Source organism: Melozone crissalis, unplaced genomic scaffold (assembly GCF_028551555.1).
Source record: "Melozone crissalis strain CALT ecotype California unplaced genomic scaffold, PUWL_Pcris_2 ptg000041l_1, whole genome shotgun sequence".
NCBI lineage: Eukaryota > Metazoa > Chordata > Aves > Passeriformes > Passerellidae > Melozone > Melozone crissalis.
In genome coordinates, this window is record NW_026535819.1 from 4,177,648 (window position 1) to 4,197,462 (window position 19,815).

The 19,815-nt window shown below is 54.6% G+C and overlaps 2 protein-coding genes across 2 annotated transcripts in view; both read right to left on the reverse strand.

Moving 5' to 3' along the window:
- Positions 1 to 1,876: 1,876 nt before the first annotated feature.
- On the reverse strand, positions 1,877 to 7,552 carry BARHL1 (BarH like homeobox 1). The gene is made up of 3 exons (XM_054284260.1): positions 7,099 to 7,552; positions 3,807 to 4,029; positions 1,877 to 2,171 (listed from the first exon to the last, which is right to left on the reverse strand). Exons 1-3 carry the CDS (start codon positions 7,550 to 7,552, stop codon positions 1,877 to 1,879), a joined length of 972 nt encoding a protein of 323 aa, XP_054140235.1.
- Positions 7,553 to 12,658: 5,106 nt separating this feature from the next.
- CFAP77 (cilia and flagella associated protein 77) overlaps positions 12,659 to 19,815 on the reverse strand; it is a 59,047-nt gene continuing 51,890 nt past the window's right edge. Inside the window, exon 6 of the mRNA XM_054284113.1 lies at positions 12,659 to 12,869. Coding sequence (XP_054140088.1) covers positions 12,801 to 12,869 — 69 coding nt within the window. The 3' untranslated portion in view covers positions 12,659 to 12,800. The remainder of the gene's footprint in view (positions 12,870 to 19,815) is intronic.

Consider the following 19,815-nt stretch of genomic DNA (forward strand, 5'->3'; position numbering starts at 1 on the left):
AATTTAAATATTGCAATTACAAACGTGTAACGAAGCCTTGTACTTCATTAATGTAAGAGGAGGAATCTGCTACGGCTACAAGGACAATTAAATATTAGAGAATGTCTTTGATTCACATTCCTGCTGTGTAAATGGGAGGAAGGTTGCTGTATGCTCCTTGCCTTTGCGCTCACAAAATGAAAAGCACACCCACTGCAAGTTGTCCTTTGATAGATTTTTAATATGATTTTAAAGAGTTTTGTTTGGCCTCATTCTTATTCAATGAGATTAATTTAAAGCACTTATCCCCTGGGTTTAAGTCAATCCATGTAGGATTTGGGACGGGGGTTGTTGCCCGGGGAGGGGGTTGTTTGCAGGCCTCTCTGAAAGACTCCTTTCCCACTTCATTAACCCCGAGCTGGGAGCGACCCCCCTTCCTCCTCCTCCTCCTCCTCCTCCTCGCCCAGCCGAGGCGCGGGGATTTACCAAACTCCTCCATTCACATGCAAAGAGCCGGCCCCATCCCTCCACAAAGGCCGGGGGCTCTCGGCCCCAGCCGTGGCTGCGCATTTGGCCGAGCCGACAATCGCGGGGCTCGGGGCGAGCGGGGCAGAGCTCCCGGCACGGGGGCACCGGGCTGGGCCCGTGGGTGCCGGGGGGCCCCGCAGACAGCCGGGGGAGCGGCCGGGGCCGGCGGGACCCGCAGCCCATCTGTCGGCTCCCCGAGCCGGCCCGCGCTGCCCGGCTGTCCCGGGCACCAGCTGCCGGGCCCGCTGGCCGTGGCCAGATGAGCGACACTTTTAAAGGGTGGAAACAATCCATTTTCCAAAGCGATCATTTAAAGCACTTAGGCAATTATACACTTAAGATTAGCGTTATTAATTCGCCGCAGTCGCGGCTATCACCCGCTTCCCCGGCCGGTGCCGCATGCCGGCACTGGAGCCGGGCCCCGGGGGACACCGGGACCCTGGGGGACACCGGGACCCTGGGGGGACACCGAGCCCCGTGCGATGCGAGGTGGGAAAACTCCTCTTTGCTGTTTTCCCTTCCCGTCGGTGGCGGCCGTTCCGCCAGAGCAAACAAGCGGGAGGGGAATGGATGGGGCCGGCGGAGGCGGGAGCCGTTTGTTTGTTTGTAAAGAAGTTTTATTTCCACATTTAAAAAAGGGGGGAGCGGGAGCGGCCGCGGCGCCCCGAGCCCCCCCCGCGCCCCCCGCCCGGCCGGGCCGGCCCCGGGATACAGACTGACAAGAATCACTTACACAAATACGCCCTCAGGGTTCACAAATAAATAATTCATATACATTTTGCACCGTATTTACATTCCACCGCGCTTTTTTTTTTTTCTTTTTTCTTTTTTTTTTTTTTCTAAATTTTTTTAAGTTAAGTTTAAGTTACGGATGTCCCAAAGTCTCGTTGGGGCCATCGGCCCGGTCACCCCGCGCTCGTTCCCGGCGGGCTCGGGGGGCCGGAGAAGGCGGGGATGGCTCTCCCGTGGCGGGGGTGCCTCAGCTCCCCTGGCTGTTCCTGGGCAGAGGGCGCAGAGGCGAAGCCCCCCCGGAGCATCCGCCCCCCGCCCGTGCTCCCGGCGCCGTTCAGGCCGGGTTGGGGACACGCAGCGGCCCCGCTGCCCCTCGGGGGCACAAAGGGGGTAAAAGGCGGCGAGTGCCCCGCGGGGTGAGGGGCGGCTCCGTCCCGCCAAGCCTGTCCTTGATCCTTGTGTTCTTTATATATTATTTTAAAAAAGGAGGGGGTGGTCTCATTTATAATTTTATATATATATATATATATATATATTTGGGGATGAGCGGCAGTCTGTCTCAGTCTCTTGCTCGCGGCCCCAGAGCTGGGGGGTGTTCCCCTCCAGCCTCCCCCGGCCCCGTGGGGCTCTCCGGGGCTCACCGGGGCTGCGCGGCCCGGGGCAGGACGCCGGGCAGCGGGGGCAGGGGCGGCGGGGGCTCGCTGCCGCCCTGCAGTCCGTGGATGAGGATGCGGGGCACCAGGGGTCTCTGTAGGGCGGGGGGCGGCGCGCTGGGGCCGCGGTACAGGTACAGGGCGGCGCCGGGGTCCAGGTTGGAGACCAAACTCTGCGGGTAGAAGTAGGGCGAGGGGAACATCCTCTGCAGGGCTGAGTAGTTGCCAGCCTCAGCCAGCAGCTCCAGGCCCACCGCCGTCTGCCTTTTCCACTTGGTCCTGGGGGGGCAAGTCGAGAGAAGGGATCAAGGAGGGGAGGATGCTCCCAAAGCCGCTCCCGGGCTCTTTTTGCCCCTTGCACAGCCCCTTTCCCCGAGCTCTGCTCTCACTGAGCATCCCCGCTCCCACCGCTGGTTCCCAGGGCCGGCCCCTCCTGTAGGGCAGGATGGGATGGGACGGGATAGGATTTAACGGGATGGGATGCAGTCCCCGTTAATGGAGGGAGGGAGCTTATCTCCCTAGCACCCCCTCTGCAGCCCGGTGTGAGCTCCCACGGAGCTTCCCCGGACCCAGAGCCCGGCTGGGACCCAATGGCGGGATGTGAACCCCGGCGATAAAAACCGCGACATAAATTCAGTCCCTTCCTGGGCGTGTAAATCCCAGATTGTCACACGGCCCGAGGATGACACGGGGCATCCGTGAGCTGAGCGCGGATGCTGCGGTCACCGCGATGCTCCCCGCTCCGCCGCCCGGGGCTCCGGGAGCCGCTCCCCGGGCCGGGGCTGCCGGTGCCGGGTTCGGCTGCTCGGGAGTCCCGAAGGGGGACAGGAGTGGGGCCGGGTCCCGGGGAATTCGTTTGCGGCAAATATATCTATATATCTGTGTCTAAATACTCATATACATATATAGATGTGTGCGTGTGTATATATATATATATGAATGTATATATGATGTATGGAAGTGTATATTTTTATATGCGTATCTATTTATATACGCATATAAATGCCTATATGCCTATATCGGTATAGGCATGTATATATATATAAATATATATATAAATGTATATATATATAAATGTATATATACACATATATATACATACACACACACACACATATATATATATATTTTTTTTTTTCTTTTTAGTTTTTTTTTTAATGTGTGTGTGCCGGATCTCGTGGAGGATCCTGGCCCCAGGATCTCTCCGCCAAAGAGAAGGGCTGGGGAAGGGCTGGGAGCTCAGTTTTGTCTCTGCCGTGTCCTTGCAGGAGAGATTTGGGCAGAGGAGGGGCGATCCCAGCGTCCCCGCCGCCCCTAAACTTCCCCAAAAACCCCCGACGTGGGGGGATCTTTGCAGATGGAGAAATGGGACTGGAAACGATGGGGAGGGAGGATAAAACCCTGGAACGGGCGAGGGGACAGGGCGGGGGCTGCGGCCGGGGATCCCTCGTTTGGTGGCCGTGGCGATGTCGGGACAAACCCACCGAAGCCACCACGCCGCCAGCCCTTTTACAGATTTGTCGCTGAAGCGCTAAAACCTATTTCCACCAGTAAATTATTCATCATAATAATAATTGTGTAATTACTGTAAAGAGTGTTAATTATTGATGCCCAAAGCAGTAATTGGTATCTATTATTAATGGGCCGATGTGTTATGCTGTTGTGTTTCGCTGCAAGCCCGGTCCTGCCTCCCCGCCTTGCCGGGGCTGGGGGCACGGATTGCCCCTCCTGCCCCACACCCAGCATCGCTTTTCTCCCCTTTTCTCCCCTAAAAAGCCCCGGGAGAGGCGGGGACGGGCCGGACATCGCTCCTATCCCTATGCCGGGAGGGTTTTGGGGTGGAAAATCCCTGCGTGGTTTGGGGTGCGCGGCCGGGGAGGGGAACAGGGCAGGAGGGAACGGTGCATTTTTTACCTTCTGTTCTGGTACCACGTTTTCACCTGCGTGTCGGTGAGGTTGAGGGAGGCGGCCAGCTCCATCCTGTCCTGCACGCTCAGGTATTTTTGCCTCTCGAAGCTGCGCTCCAGCTGGGCCAGCTGATGGTCGGTGAAGGCGGTGCGGGCTTTGCGCGGCTTTTTCAGCCGCACCGGGGGGCTGTCCCGGGAACTGGAGATCTCTCGGTCCCCTTCTTCTTTCACTGAGCGCACAGGGAGGAAAAGAGGCCAGGTCAGGGCAGGAAGGGAATTACCCTCAGCAGAGGGGGTGACCCAGGGCAGGGCTCACGGCACATTTGCTTGGCACCCCGGTAAATTTGAACCCCGGCTGCCAGGGGGAACTCAGGGGCTCCCCGAGCCGGGCTCGGCTTCTCCCCGTCCCGAGGGTCTGGGATCGGAGCAGGAACCTTGGATTGTGCAGAGCGAACCTCCGGCCCAGATCCCCCTGATCCCCCTCATTTCTCTCGGGGCAGGACTTTCCTCGGGGCGTATTCCCCCAAACTGAAAAAGCTTTCTTGGTGTTTGGATATTTTTTATTTCCTTCTTTTTTTTATCTATCTCTCTCTCTCTCTCTCTCTTTTTTTTTTTTTCTTTTTTTGTTTTTTTTTTTTTTTGACCAAAACAAACAAACCAAAACCGAAAATTACAAGCCCACATTTGTTTTTGGAGGGGAATATTGCGGTGCTGCTCCTGCCTCTCCCCTCCGTGGAGAATCCTCCGTCCTCCCGGGGATGCTGCAGCAAACCTCCCTTCTCCAGGACGCACAACGAAATTCCGGGGAAAGCCCTTCGCAAACCCCTGTTTAACCCTGATTTTTATCTTTAAAAAGGGCCGAACTAGAGGGGCTGATGGCGGTTCGTTGCATACGCGCCGGCGGAGCGATGCGGGAATTTACGCCTCAAAATGTTGGAAGGTGATGGGAAAATTACGCAGCAGCAACAAAAATAAAAGGGGAAAAATAAATTCCTGCTCGCTCTCGCCTTCTCCTATCTCCTGGAGGAGATTATGGAGCAAATAGGCTCGATTTATACAAATCGCCGGCGTTTGGGTTTGTTGTTGTTTCTTTTTTTACAGGGGTTTATGTTAAATTTGCTGGTGGCGGGGCTGAGCAGGGACAAGGCTGGAGCCGAACGCGAGCTGATTTCTCTCTGTAGGAAGACAATAATCCGGTTAATTGAGCCACCGGGGAGCGAAACCCTTCAAGCAGAAATCCTGGCTCTGGCCGAGCAGGCGGAACGAGCCGGGGCTGATCCTTGGGAGGGGGATCCGGTCCCGGTTCCCGGGGACGCGGCAGCCCCGACCCACCGGAACCGGGCAGGGGATCGGCCCCGACCTCTCCCGGGAGCGGCCCCGAAGTTTGCGGGACTTTTTCCCGGGTAAAGCGGGTCTGGCCTCTGGCATCCCGAGGAGGAAAATCCTCCCGGCCCCTGGGCTGATCCTCGGCTCCTAAAAAGTTCCTGCTCGCCAAAAAGCCGCAGGAACGGCGGCGGCGATGGTTTCGCTGCTCGGTCCGAACCGAGCCCTGGCTACTCCTAGCTTAAAAAAAAAAAAAAAAAAAAATATATATATATATATACATATTAAAAAATATATATTTTAGGGTTTTCCGGCACTTTGGCCGCTGGCGGTTAGGCCGAGCCTCGCAGCCCCTTTGCGGAATAAATCCGGGGCGTTGTTTTGCCCCAGGAAAGGCGATTTCCAAAGCGGCACAAAAAGGATCGCTCTGGGAGCGGGGATCTTCACTCCTCCATCCATGCGCGGGTTTTACCTTCATTTAAACTGTGGTTTCCTCCCTATTTAAACTGGTTTGGGGTTTTTTTTCCCTCAGCTTAGACAGTATTTTTCCCCTTTCATTTAAGCAGTGGGATTTTTTTTGTGCCCCGTTTAAGCGGTGTTTCCCTCTCGATTTAAAGGATTTTTTCCCCTATTTAAACGGCATTTGCAGCGTGGCCGTGGCTGTCCCGCGGCAGGGACGGCAGAGGAGCCGAGGGGCTCCGGGAAACGGCGCCCACCCAAAACCGAACCCCCAGCCCGGGCTCGGCCGGCTCAGGGGATGCAGAGAATCCCTTTTTCTCCTCTTTCATCGCTTCTTTTCCGTCTTTGGGGCAGGGGAGAAGAGTTGCAGGAATTAGGGCCGGGTGTAGGAGGAGAGGACAAACAAAGTGGAAATCGCGGCATTGCCGGCCCTGCAGAGCGGTGGGGCCGATGTTTCCTCCCGGGGCACCTCCAGCCCCAGCACCGAGCCCGAACTCCATCCTTCGTTTGGAGCGAAAATCGCCCCGTGATGTCCAGAACCGGCCGCTGCCTTTGAGGCTTACTTGGGTGAATATTTTTCCTCCATGAACCAGATTTCAGCCCAGCGGCTCCGGGCAAGCCCAGGGTGCATTTGTAGCCGGGACGGGGCTCAGCCTGTCCCCCTTTATTTTCTGCCAATCCCCCCAAATTCAGCGGCCCCACGAGGTGCCATCACCTCCCTGTTGTCCGCCCAGCTGCCTGGATTCCCTCTCCCTTCCCTCGCAAAGTCAGCGAACAATTTTCCCGGAGAAAAGTTTCTGCGGAGCTGATGAGAGTGGGATGGGAGAAAGCACCGGGGATAAACCGCTCCGAGGGGCGAGCTCTGACCCCAAACCCCCCGAGCTGTTCCTGTGGCTCTCCCTGCCCCGACTGGCACAGGGGGAGGCCGGGCAGGGGCTGGGGGGTCCCGGGGTGCCGAAGCCCCCGGCCCGGGGCGAGCAGCGCCCGCATCCCGCCCCACGCCCCCACCGGTGCTGCGGATGCGGCCCGGGCTCCCCGTCTGCACTGCTCGGGTTTGAACGATTTCCAAAATAATAACCCAAATAACAACAACCGAATCAAACCCCGCCGAACGGCTTGTTCGTTTCTCACCGGAGCACGGCAAATCCGTCATTATTTTATTACTATTCTGTTTTGGTTTGTTTGTTTTGGTTTTTCTTTTTTTTTTTTTTTTTATTTTTTTTCCCCCCCGCAAGCAGAAATCCGGCTCCGCTGCTCCTTTCCCGGCGGGTGGAGCGGCACAGCCGGATCTCTGCAGTGGAAGGCGGCCCCGGAGCATCCCCCGCGCTCGTTCCATGAAGCGCCGATTGCCCCAACCCCTTCCACCGGGCCGAGCCCCACCGAACCCCCAAGTTTCCCCAATTTCCTCGGTCATTTCGGGCACCACCGACACCGTGACCTGCCCTGAGCGGGGCTGGGATCCCAGAGCTCCGAGAGGCTGCGGGTTCGCACAGCCCAGCGGGCTGAGCCGCTCTTACCTTTGTACTCCGAGTCCGAGGAGGAGCTGCTGGTGTTTTTTTCCATTTTCTCCCTAAAATCCTCGCCGGGCTTGGTGGGGATCCTGCCCGCCGGCTCCTGCCCGCCGTGAGGTCCATTGGTGCTGGAGTAAGGCGCGCAGGCTGCCAGCGGCTTGCAGTCGGCCAGGATGTCTCTGATGAGGAAGGAGGAGGTGACGGTGCGGGACTGCGAGGGAGCCGAGCCCTGCCCCGGCTGGAGATGCGCATCCAGGCCCGGCCGCGGCGCCGCCGCCGCCTCCAGGCACTCGCGGCCCGGCGAGCGGGGCGAGGGGCACCCGCTGCTGCCCTCCGAGCGGGGGCTCAGCTCCAGCGGGGACCGCCCGTCCGCCACCAGCGGGTCCCCCTTGGGCACGGCCGGGCTGCCGGCTCGGTGCGAGAGGATGGAGTCGATCCCAAAGCCGGTGGAGCCCTCCATGGCCCCCGCGAGGTGCCGGCGCTCACACGGGCATTGGCGGGGAGGGCGCGGCGGAAGCGGGTTGGTAATGGTAATTAACGATAAAAACAAAACAAAACAAAACAAAAGAAAAAAAATAATAAAAACAAGGTAAAAAGAAAAAAAAAAAAAGAGCAAAGTTCAGTCTGGGATCCGGACAGCAATTGCTGCAAGGCTCTCCGAGGCGCCGCGCGTTAGATCCAGGGCTGCTCCGTCTTCAGCATCGCGCCCAGCTGCACTCACAGACAGACAGGAGAGGGGGGGAGAGGGAGGCAGAGTCAAACTTTGGCCGCCAAGGGGGTGGGGTGAGGGGGGACGGACCCCAAGCTCACCCGGGCTCCCGGCCACCCCACCTGTGCCCGGAGCCGCGGCGCGGGGCTGGGGGGCAGCCCGGGGGCTCCCAGCCGGAGCTGGGCAGGCAGCGATCGATAGTGAAGGCTTCGCAGCGCCTTAACCACTTAATGATCCAGAAATCAATGGGGAAGGGCGAGGGGAGGGCGGAGGGGGTGGCCAGTCGCCGGGCGGCCGCGGCGCCCCCCTTTTCCCTGCCAGCACCTCGGACAGCGCCGGGGGGAAGCGGAGTCACTCCGGAGCCCGCAGCACCTCGGACAGCGCCGGAGCCGCTCCGGTGCTTTCAGCACCTCGGACAGCGGCGGCAGCGCCGCGCCCTCCCCGGGGGCGAACGGGGAAAATGGGGAGAAAAAGGCGAATTTGGGCCGCTCCGGCTGGGGGACCCCGGCACCCCCCACCCCGCCCGTGTGAAGGCGCCCATTGGCCGCCAGGCGATTTGGGGGATGTCACTCCCCACCAGGCGACACCTCGGAGCTTGATTAACGGGAATTAATTGTGGCCCGCATCCCCGCGCTTTCCGGGCGGTTTCCGCCCTCTTTTGCTGTCATTATCCCGCTGATGGGGCTCTTAATGGGATGATTAGCCGCGGAGGGAGGGGGGGGGTGTGGGTTGGGTGGGTTTGCGAGGGGTTACTGCTTTCTGCGCGCTTCCCCCCGCAATTAGCTGATCTGATCGGTCCCTCCCGAGCAGGGAAAGTTTTGGTGGGCGTTAAAATTAAAAACAAAAAATTTAGGGAAAAAGAATATAAAGAAAAAATAAAAAAGGGAAAGAAAAAGCTCCGAAACCTCCCAAAACCCCCAGCATTGAGGCGGCTGCTCTGAGCCCGAGATGAGCCTCGGAGCTGCGAATTTCGTTGCACGCACAACCGATTTGTTTGTGGCCGAGCACAGAGGTCCAAGGGGCAGCCGGGCAGCCCGGAGCGAGGAGCGGTCATCGCCCTCCCCACTCTGCCCGTGCCCAGGGCGGTACCTGCTGCTGCAACCGGGCAGGGACCGCGCTCAGAGCGGGTTATTTCTGCCGTCAATCGCATTTTAAATAAAACACCGATGGCCTCAGGCAGGGCTGCCCCGTTCTGCCCCATTCTGCCGGAGACACCAACTTTCCTCCCTCCCGCCCCGTCGGGGTTTGCTGCTGTTGCTCTCCCAGGCTGCAGAGGGACAGGCTCCCGCAGGATCCCCACCTTCCTCGCGGTCAGCCTGGCTGCTGCCTCCTCCAGGGTTTATTTAGGGGTTTTTCCCGTGGATGGAGCCTTCACCGCGGAGATGGGAAAATGTCCACACCCGGGCGCGCGGAGCTGCGTCACTTTAAAGCGATGTCGCTGGCTGTTTCTCAAACACCCGATTTCTTCTGTTGCCCACCTTCCCGGCCAGTCAGCTGCATCTTGTCCCTCTTCCAAAGCCGCCCTTGGCCGGCAGCTTGGAGGCGACCAAGGAGGGGGAGCCCCCTGGGGCAGCCCGGCTGCCAGCTGTCGGCAGCGGCGCTCGCAGGGCCCCCGCTCCTCCTGCCCTCAGCTCGGGGCCGCCAGATCGGGGCACAGGAACAAAAGAACTTTAGAGGAGGACAAGGCCAGGAACGAAATCGGCATCATCAGCCCCGGTCCCAGCCTGCCCCCACCCCGTGCTCAGCCTCCCTGCCCTTGTGAGGGGTTCCTGCTGCTGCTGCTGCTGTGCACCGTGTCCCTCCAGCACAGAGAGCCAGGACTGGGCCAGGTCACTTTTGCAGTGTCCCCCATCCACGAGGCTGGGCCAGGTGTCCCTTTGGACTGGAGCAGAGTGATGGGTGTGCTGGAAGTGGTTCTGGTGAGACCCCGATGGGGTTTGGAGATCCTGGCAGTGTTTGTGTTGGTCCCTGGGCTCTGGCAGCCTACCTGTTCAACCAGGAGTTCACATTTGGGGTGGAAATTTGCACTGGGATGGAACCAGCACTGAGGTTTTATTTGGGACCAGGAATGGGACTGGGAAAGGCAGCAGGGCTGGGAGTGGGATTAGGATCAGGATTTGGATCAGCCATGCAGGGACAGGTTTGGGTTGGTGAGGATTGCTCTTGAATAAAGCACCTGCTTTCAAATAACCACAAGGACGCCCCCAGATGAGACCAAATTCCTGATATGTGCAAGATTTGGGGGGTATTTGACTGAACCTCCCAGAGCAGGTTCTGTATAGTGCCATGCCCAGCCCTAGGGACAGATATGTCATTCCTAGGCCACACTTGGGGCTCCCAGCAGCTACAGATGCACTGCTACTCATGTCCTAATGACACTAAAATTATTATTGCTATTATTACTATTCATGCTATTGTTTTATTAAGTTGTTTCAGAGCTGGACTCCCCAAGGCAGAAATGTGCCCCATTCTGCCCATATGTGGTGTCCCTCCCACATCACCAGACCCTGGACAGGTGAGGTTCCAAGGATTTTTCTGTGGCTCCCAGCACAGACAGGGAATCCTGCACACAGACCATGGAGCAGTGCACACTCCTTCCCTCTGTGTGCTGCCCTCAAACCCCGATTTCCAGACCGTTCCTGTTCACAAACACTCAGCCAAGAGCAGACCCCTGATGCCAGCTGCATTCACAGCCACCTCCTCACAAGCCTCAGCCACAGTCCAGGGCTGGATTTAGGGCTGTGGCAGCTTTGGGAGCTGCCGTCAATCCCACCCTGCTGGGCGCTGCTGGGCTCTCCTGGTTCCTGTCAGCGGTGCAGGTTTGTCCCTGGGGCCAAGGCGCAGGGCTGACCCAGGGAAGGTGTTCCCTTCCCTGCAGAGCTCTGACGGTGACTAACAAGGGTTTATCCAGAGATATCTGCACAGCCCGGTGTCCTGGAAGGCTGCGGCAGAGGGAGGAACCCTCCGGGAGGTTGGCTGGGTGCTGGGTGAGGCCATGCCCAGCTGGCACAGCGAGGGATGCTCGGGTGACCCAACGAGAGCGGGAGGGACGGGAGGGCTCGGTGGGGCACGGGGGGCACGGGCAGGCGGGAGCAGCCGCCGCAGCGGCGGAGGGAGCCCCGTTACCGGTGGGTGTCACTGCAGGACAAGGAGCGGGGCCGGGATCGCTGCTCGCGGCTCGGACGGGGCAGGATCAGGCGGGGGGTGCCAGGGCAGGGGTGCCCTGTGCTGCCCATCCGAGCTGGGATACCAGGGGTATTTAGGGCACGACCTTGCCCAGCGTTTCGTTGTCAGATCTGTCGGCTCTGAGCTGCACTGAGAGGTGTTTTCTGAACACACTTTATTTGTCGGATGGTTTTCAGGTTTCTGCTCTCTTTGCTGATTCCTGTCCCGACCAGCAGCTCTGCAGGGCTTTGATTTGGTTCACACCGCTCTGTGCCAGCCCTCCCCAGCCCGGCAGGACCCACTGGAGGTGTCTCCTTCCCTGAGCACACCCCAGGGATGCTGAGAGCTGGATGTGGCTCCCAGCAGGCAGAAGGACAAACCTCGTGCCTGGGTTTCTCATAAACAGTGTCATTTTTAGCAAGACAAGTCATTTAAGGCCCAGCTCCCTCCCTCCCTGGGGAGGTGGGAAAGGCCTTTGGTTATAATCCACTCTGCCAGCTTGGCAAGCCCTGCTGTTATCCCCCTCGTTATTTTAGATGGGTTTTATTTAGAGGCCTGTACTAAAAAGAAACAACCACATAGCAGGGTTTTCCTGGTGTGGAGCAGGTGATTTTGTTCCTCCCTCAGCTCAGGTGTGGGCAGGGTGGGGTTTGTTACAGCTCCTGCCTTATAAAAGGGCAGGTTGAGGTCCAAGCTGGAAAAGCTGGAGCAGCTCCTGGAGTGCCTTTGTTGTCCTGAGAGGTAAAAAAAAAGCAAACTGCCCTTGTAATTTACTTGTTCTTTCTTCTTGAGCAATGCAAGAGCTCTTCTCTTTGAGGTTTGGGGTTAAAGGTTTGGTTGGAAATCTGAGGGCCAATGGGCCCTGAGCTCAGCGTGGGTTTTTCCTGTCTTTTGGCTGCTGGTGGCTTTATGTAGGACTGGGATAATCCCAGTGCCAGGGTTTGGGGAGCAAAATCATGCTGGCACATCTACCTGAGCTCAGGATGCATTTGGGGCTGGCCAGCACAGCAGATGTCACCTCCCAGAGCTCTGGGGTGAACACTCCTGAGCTCCCCAATGCCAATGGGAGAGAGAATATAAAAAGTGGGAGATAATTTGGCTTAAAAAGCTGGTAAGCTCTGAGCTGTAATGGTAGATGTGAGAAGCAGACTCTGTATGGAGATCCACATTTAAATGATGGCACTTTTAATGAGATGGATTCCAAATGTGCTGGCTCCTGACTCAGTGGGTTTGGGTGCTGTGATGCTGAGTTGGTGCTGGTACAGTTTGGGTTTGTTCAGTGAGGGCTTGGAGAGGCTCAGCCCTGGGGGCTCCAGCAGCTGCTGGGGATGAGTGTGGAGCTGCCTGGAGCCACCTTAAAGCAGAGCCTTGCCTGGTGAGGCCCAGTTTGGCAGAGCACTCAAAGCAGGTGTTTGAATTCCTCCACACAGGCAATGGCTTTGCTGAATCAGGCACTGATGGGAAGCGTTTTTGGCAAAGAAACGAGGCCTGATGAGACATTACAGATTTGGTATCAGCTAGGATATGGCTGCATCCAATCTATTTGTCCAGAGGCAGCAGGGAAGGAGCCTGTCCTGCCTCCCTGTGGGGCTGTGCTGGTGTGAGCACTGAGCACTCTCAGGATTGTGCTGTGCACCTGACACAAAGCAATGAACAGGCTGAGACAGAATCATTCCTCTTATATTTATGATTTATTTGGCTATATCTGCATTAGCATAACTGTAAAACCTGAGAGAAAGTCTATTGCATGTGGAATCCTGGGGTCCAAGGGCTGTGCCCAGCACCATCCTTGTTCTGGGGGCCCTCTGGGGAAGGGGCAGCTCACAGCAACTCCTCAGTGGGAGGCACTGAGAGCCTTCTGACGGGATTGAAGGTCTGGAAAAGTCCTGAGATGAGGCTTAGCCTATGAGGGAAGGAGCAGAGAGAGGATTGGTTACAGGCAATCCACAGAAAATGGGTTGAAGCACAGACAGGGAGGAGACTGCAGATTGCACAAGGGTTCTGCCTGGCTGGGAGCTGTGTCTCCAGCTGGAGTTAAACACTTAACCTGCTTAAAATGAGGAGTAGCTTTCTGATTGACTTCAGGAGGTTCTTATCCTGCTCTAGCATCAAGCCCCTGTAGTTTTATTAAGCTGTGTTTGTTGTCTGACATTTTCAAAGGCTGCCATGCCCTAAGGTGGGCCCTGACATAAATAGGAGTTGTTTTCTACAACACTGGACTTGGGTGCTTCACTGAGGGGCCAGTATGGGCTCAGAGCTCCCAGAGAAATCCCTGGTGAGGTCAGGGGATCTAAAACCACAGAAGCAGCAGCTGCCCAGGAATCACCTTTGAGCGAGGACAGGGTGAAAAAATACCCATGCCAACAAACAAAAGGGAATTAATCTGAGGGTAGAAAGGTGCCAGGGCTTTGGGGTGAGCAGTGGGGCTCACACACAGCTCTGTGCAGCAAACCAGCATGGGGATGCAGTGATTGGAGTGTTTTCCATGGGCTCTGCCTGCCCCAGCACAATTCCCTGTGCCACACATCTGCCTGCGTGCCTGTGCTGAGCTGCCTCCCTCTTCCCCCATCCACCCTGCTCAGGCTGGCTGCGTGTCAGGCTTTGCATATGTAAAAATACAGAGCAGTCTTTGCCCTGAAAAGCTTGCTAGTGATCTCATTAATCAAGACAAACAAAGCATATTTAGCTATTCCCCCTCTCTGGAGGAAGGCGTTCAGGTACTTAAATATGCATTTGAGTGCCTAACTTCAGACAGCTGTTTCTGGATGTTTTTGCTTCCTCACAAATAGCAGCAGTGACACAACCCCTCTCAGGGAGGGGGAGCTGGGGGAGGCAGAAGCAGGGGGTGGGTGACCTCGGGAGCTGGCAGGGACAATCCCTGCTCATTCCAACTCCAGCCTGCCGTTAAAGGTGCAGCAGTTTTTCCTTTGCAGCTGGGATTTTTTTTAGAAAAATCCAGTGCTTGCAGGCAAGGACAGCTGAGCTGCTTCTCTTGAATGTTCCTCTGCCTTCCTGTCAGTGCTGGGAGCTGGCACAGGGACATTTCTGCCTGGGATGGGGCGATGCCATAGGAGAGGAAACAGCAGTTAATTCATTCCAATGTAGGTACAAAGCTCCTGGGTGAGAAATGTCCCACTGAGCCACAACTGGTAGTAATTAAAGTGAGCAGAGCCTTGGGAAGTTGTGGGGGATGCCAGCTCCTGCCCTCAGCATGAGTGAGTGGGGAGCACCAGGTGTAGGACAGGGCCAAGTGCTGCTTTAAAAAATGAGAAACCCTCCCAGTCATTAGAGCCCAGATAAGGGTGTCCTTGGGTCAGAGGTCTCTTTATGACACAGACTGGCGTTGAGCAGTCAATGCCAGTGATGGATCCTCATCTCTGATTCTACTAATTCATATTTTAAATGATGAACCCAAAGGTAGCTCCTCTAGAGACAGCTGATGATCTTTGCCATTACTCTGCTGTAGTTATGGGTTGTTAATGCCAGGGTTTTGTTTCCTGTCCTGCTGCAGCCAGTGCTCCAATATGGCTTGTAGGAAAAAGCTGAGTGGTTTTCCTTGCAGGATGATGGAGCTGCCATGGGCTCCAGCTGCTGCTCAGGAGCAATGTTTGCTGCTCTTCATTTCATTTATTATTGGCAAATGCAAACCTGCAGGACCTTTGCAGCTGGGATGTTGTAATGTCAGGGTTTGCCTGACAGAATTAAAGGGGCAAGAACAATAATTCCCACTCCTAAAACTTCAATATCTATTTGGGGATATTATCTTTAGAGCTTCATGGTTATAACAATGTTAAATTGGAAGTTACATTAAGGCAGGTGTGTTAATTGAGGGCTGATAAATTGCACGTGAGATGGAGAAAGGCCAAGGTGGTGCAGGGAAGAATATTTTCCCTACAGAGATCCCCTGATGGCAGCAAACCCCAGAGACTGAGCAAGGATTTGTGGGTGCTGTAGCTGCTGGGCACTGTGAGCACCCTTGGGTGCAAAATAAGCTCAGCTTAAGGGGGCAGTTTTAGTTCCCAGAGCTGTGTTTAATGGTTTGTGGTGGAAAGGCCTGAAGCAATGAAGAGCACCAGGCTCTCCTCGTGGCCTGGAAGGACCCATGGAGACCTGGCTGTCCCTGTTCCTCTCCCAGCACCTGCCTGGCTCTGCCCACCTGCTCCCAGCACCTCCCAGCTCCCTTGCACCATTTTTCACTCTAACAACAAAGCTGCACCCGGGACTCCGCCTGGTTCCTCCATCATCCGTTTGATCGAATCCTTTTAGCGGGTGACAAAACACTTTCCTGTGCTCACTTTACAGGAAACCAATCTCTATTATTTCCTTTTTTTTTTTTTTCCTTTCCCAAACCCTCCTTCATTTACAGGAATCTTAACAAATCTTGGGGCTTTTTTATTTTTTCTCTCCAAAACAACACCAAACAGTGGATTTTTTTCCAGGAAAGGCAGGGAGGAGGGAGTAAAACCAACAATACAGAGAGGGGTAGGGTGCACACACTGACGCTCAGGGCGCCGAGCATCCCCTTACAGACAAAATAAAAAAATAAATAAAAAAAAATAAAAAAACCCACCCCGCGCGCGCGCATCGAGATGCAAATGATTTTTCCGCCAAGCCACCGCTTGTAAAGCTTGACAGAAAATAATGAGAAACACTAAATCTTTTATAAGGTCAACACTCAAGCAGCTGTCAAACAAGAAAAGAATTTAGCGAAAGATCCGCAAAAACTTCCATCGCCTCATTAAATCCAACAGGGCCGGGGCCCGGCGTGGTGAGGAGGCACCGGGGCGCCTCCGTTTTGTGTCAGTAATTTGCGGAGGAGGAAGAGCCAAGACGAAACAGCCAACGCCGAAGGGGCCTTGGGGGAGGCTGGGGAATCGTTAGAGCGCCAGCAGCGGCCCCGGCTCCTAATTGGAAGCATTGGGCATTATCAACGGAGGATTTGCCTCGGTTCCCTGACAGCTCTCTAGGCCTGGAATGATAGCCCACTTGTCAGTGTAAAAGACCATTAAAAACAAACCATTTTGATTTAATTGGAGGCGGTGTGCTGGGGGCCCAGGTGAGGCGCTTCATCAGCCGATGTTGGCTGCTGATGCCTTTTTCCCCCTGTATTGATGGCTTTTTTCTTTTTTTCTCCCCTCCCTTTCAAAAACTGTCTAGGAAAGAGAAAGAGGTGCTGAAAGATCCTTCACAGCTGCATCCAGAGCGGCTTTCAATAGGGTTGTCAACAAATGCCATGACAAGTTAGAGAGAGGCAGGTACTTTTAAAACAGACGTTATTCTGTCCAAGATGAGCTGTGCTCAGAGGTGAGTGTTGGATTATTAGGGTTACAAATAATGTGGCTTTTTCCTGCCGGGAGCGTGCTTAACTGCCTTAACAAATGGGGTTGATTTTTCTTTCCCCCCCTTTCTAAGAACAGAGAGAAATGCAGGACAAGGGAGCCTGGGCTAAATGATCTTTATTTGCTTCAAGCCCGGAAAGGTTTCAAACAGCGCTTGGTGATTTTGGGCTGCTGTATTTAATGTCCTATAGAGATTTGGTTTTTTTTTTTTTTTCCTTCCTGAAAATAATGGCCACAGATATTTGCTGGGGTTCACTGGTCATTTGGTCTGGACAAGAGCATGAGGAAAGAAGAATTAACACACCGGAGCTGTAACCTGGAGTGTGCCCCCCACCTCCCTGGCAGATGTTTCAGGGTCAGACCAGAGCTGGCAGCTTTCACACTGACCTCATGTGCTTGACATCTGAATCCTGACCCTTTTCATGCCAGGCAAGAGTTTTACTTAAAGTTATCTTGATAAAGAGCATTCCTGCAGAAGTCAGAACAGGGCCAGGAATGAAATCCCAAACCCATTTAAAAAGCATTTCCATGGAGTTGTGCACTGGCAGCAAAGGCAGGTGCTCACCCATAACCCAACACAGTGTCTGTGGTTTCACCCTGCCACAAGCTGTGAGCACCCCAAATTTCTTCCTTCCTGGGTGAGAATCTCCAGAAGAGCAATGGGAATTGGCTGCCAGCTGTTCCTGGTGCTGCCTTTGGCTGGGGCTGGGCTGTAGGTGGAGCCTGCCCTGGAGATGATCTAGGCTGTACAGCTGCACAGGAGGGTGTTGCTTTCCTGTGTCAATCAGGAGATGTCCAGAGCAATGGAAATGGCACAGGAGCGATGGTCACTCTGAGGGAAGTGCTGAGCACGGCAGGTAATGGTTTTTACAAAGAGAGAGGGTCAGTTGAGATAAGATAGAAGAAGTTTTTTACAATGAGGGTGTTGAAATACTTGGACGTGTTTGCCCAGAGAGGTGGTGGATGCTCCATCTGTGGAAACATTCAAGGTCAGGTTGGATGAGGCTCTGAGAAACACAATCTGGTTGAGGATGACCTTGTTCACTGCAGGAGAACCAGACTAGATGGCCCTTAAATATTCCTTCCAAGCCAAAATATTCTCTGACAGAGGGCAGCACTGGGTGGGATGAGAGGTTAAGTGTCCAGGGCACAAGGGATAGTGGGAAAACCTGGATTATGAAAATGCTTTGCTGAGATTTGAGCAATTGTATTGCTGGAATCTTTGACTGTGGAGCCAAAACCAAGAAAACCTCCAGAATCTGCAAGTGAATGTAGTGATGGTGACAGGGGTCAGAGCCTGCAGTTAGCCATGGAGTGGCTGTGGCCCCGGAGATGTGCAGGGATCATGCCCAGGGTCTGTGCTGCCTGTTTGGAGCCCTGCAGGGTGTTGTGGTCTCTGTTTGCATTGTGCCTGCCACAGGCCAGTGATGCTGCTCTGGATTGTCACTGCAGGGCTGGGAGCCACCAGCTCATGTCACTTGGGCCACTGAACAACCATCAGCTGACACTGATTTTAATTCTTTTTGGTCAGCCCAAGTCCCAGCTGAAGGGACTGGCAGTGTGGTGACAGGAAGCTCTTGAACTCATTGCTTTGTTATTTAAGCACTATTTAGGCCTCAGGAGAGGAGTTTTATAGCACTCCATGTCCCAGAAGTTTTTCTGCCCTCAAACCCAGGAGGACCAATGCTGCACCTGAACAGCCAGCCCTGTGTGCTGTGTGTATCAAGCCCAGGTTATTTAAGCAGAATCTTTGGCTTTTCTGACAAGACAACAGCTGCAAGATTACATGAGCTGTGCTTGTCAGTTCAGCTCCATAGACAAAAATAGAGGTAAGGCATTAAAAAAAAATGCAGAACATTTTTGTGTGTACGTGTTAAACCTCAGCTGTTAATTCTGACGAAGGATCAGGCTGCGAGCAGGTATCGGATCCCTGGTGAGAATCAAATTCCGGGAGCCCAGAATTTTTTGCTGCAAACTTTATACAGTGGGGATTCCTCTAATTACTTTCAGTGGAAATTTACCTGACAGAGCTTTCCCAGGTAATGCAAGGCGTACGCAGGAGAGCCGCTCAGCCGTTGACAGAGCCTTTGATTTTGTGCCAGGTTGCAAATTAAGTCTTTTGCCAAAGTACCCGAACACTTGCTCGTCAATTGCTTATCGCTTATTCATATCGCGCACCCGCGCCGCGCGTTTCATCTGCTCGGGGAGGCAGCGAGCGGTGACAAAAGTCTTGTCCAAAGTTGCTGCATTTCCTTTCCTTCCCCTTGCTTGGTCAAGTAAACAAGCCACCTGAGTGTCTGTGTGAGCTGGGATTCTCTAATGAGCAAAGGAAGAACCCTGGTGTGTGTCAGTGACAGGAGGTGCGCGGAGCTGTTTTGACACGTTGGTGAATTCTGTCCTGTGTTGCTGCTTTGTTGCTGCCTGAATCTTTCTTGATTTGATAGAGCCCTGGAAATATATTGGGGGTGGCCAACATTGGCTTAGTGGTTTGGATAGTGGCCATCAAATGTTCAGGTGGACGTGGCTGGAGCCTCAGCCTGGCCGGACACAGGTGGAGATGCTGCATTTGGGCAGCAATGTCCTCTCCAGAGTTTGGCTGACACAATTCTGCCTGAGACAGCAGGTGAGGAGTGACACAGGGACAGGACAAACTGGGGAACTGGAGGCTGAGAGAATTGGGATTGTTCAGTCTGGAACAGAGAAGGTGTTGGGGTGACCTGAAGGGAACTTACAGGAAACATGGGGCAAGACTTTTATAAGAACCTGGAGTGGCAGGACAAGGAAGAATGGGTTCAAATTGAAAGACAGTAGGTTTAGATTAGATATTAGAAAACATTTTTTTTCCCTGTGAGGATGGTAAGGCATTAAAACAGGTTGCCCAGAGAAGCTGTGGCTGCCTCATCCCTGGAAGTGTTCCAGGCCAGGCTGGATGGAGCTCTGAGCATCCTAGTCCAGTGGAAGATGCCCCTGCTCACGGCAGAGAGGTTGGAACAAAATGATTTTCAAGGTCCATTTCCAACCCAAACCATTCATTGATTTATGTCCATGGTGGGTGCCTGACAGTACAGTCCCCAAGGAATCTACACATCTACAAATAAATTAAATTTTGGGGCACAGTCCCAGCCATGCTGGCAAAACTTGAGCCCTGGAATTGTGTAATGGCAGAGGCTCTTTGCCTTGGAGGGTGGCTGAGGAAGAGGAGGGCAGTGGAAGCATCTTGCTGAGGTGAGTAAGGAGTTAACATCTTCTTGGTTTTGTTAAAAAAATAAATAAAAAGCCACTTCAATGCAGCAACTTTCCCTAATGAACTGCCCATCAGGACAGGACTGGCTCCCTGTGACCTGCTTGCCTTGGTGAGCTGGGGGGCCCAGGAGACCACAGGACAGATCAAGCAGGAGCACCTGGTGCGGGAGAGCCTGTAAATCACCCAGTTAGCTTAACAGTGTGGGCAGTGGGGCTGAAACCTAAATCCAAATGAAAATACAGTCAATTTGTCCATATTTTACTGAC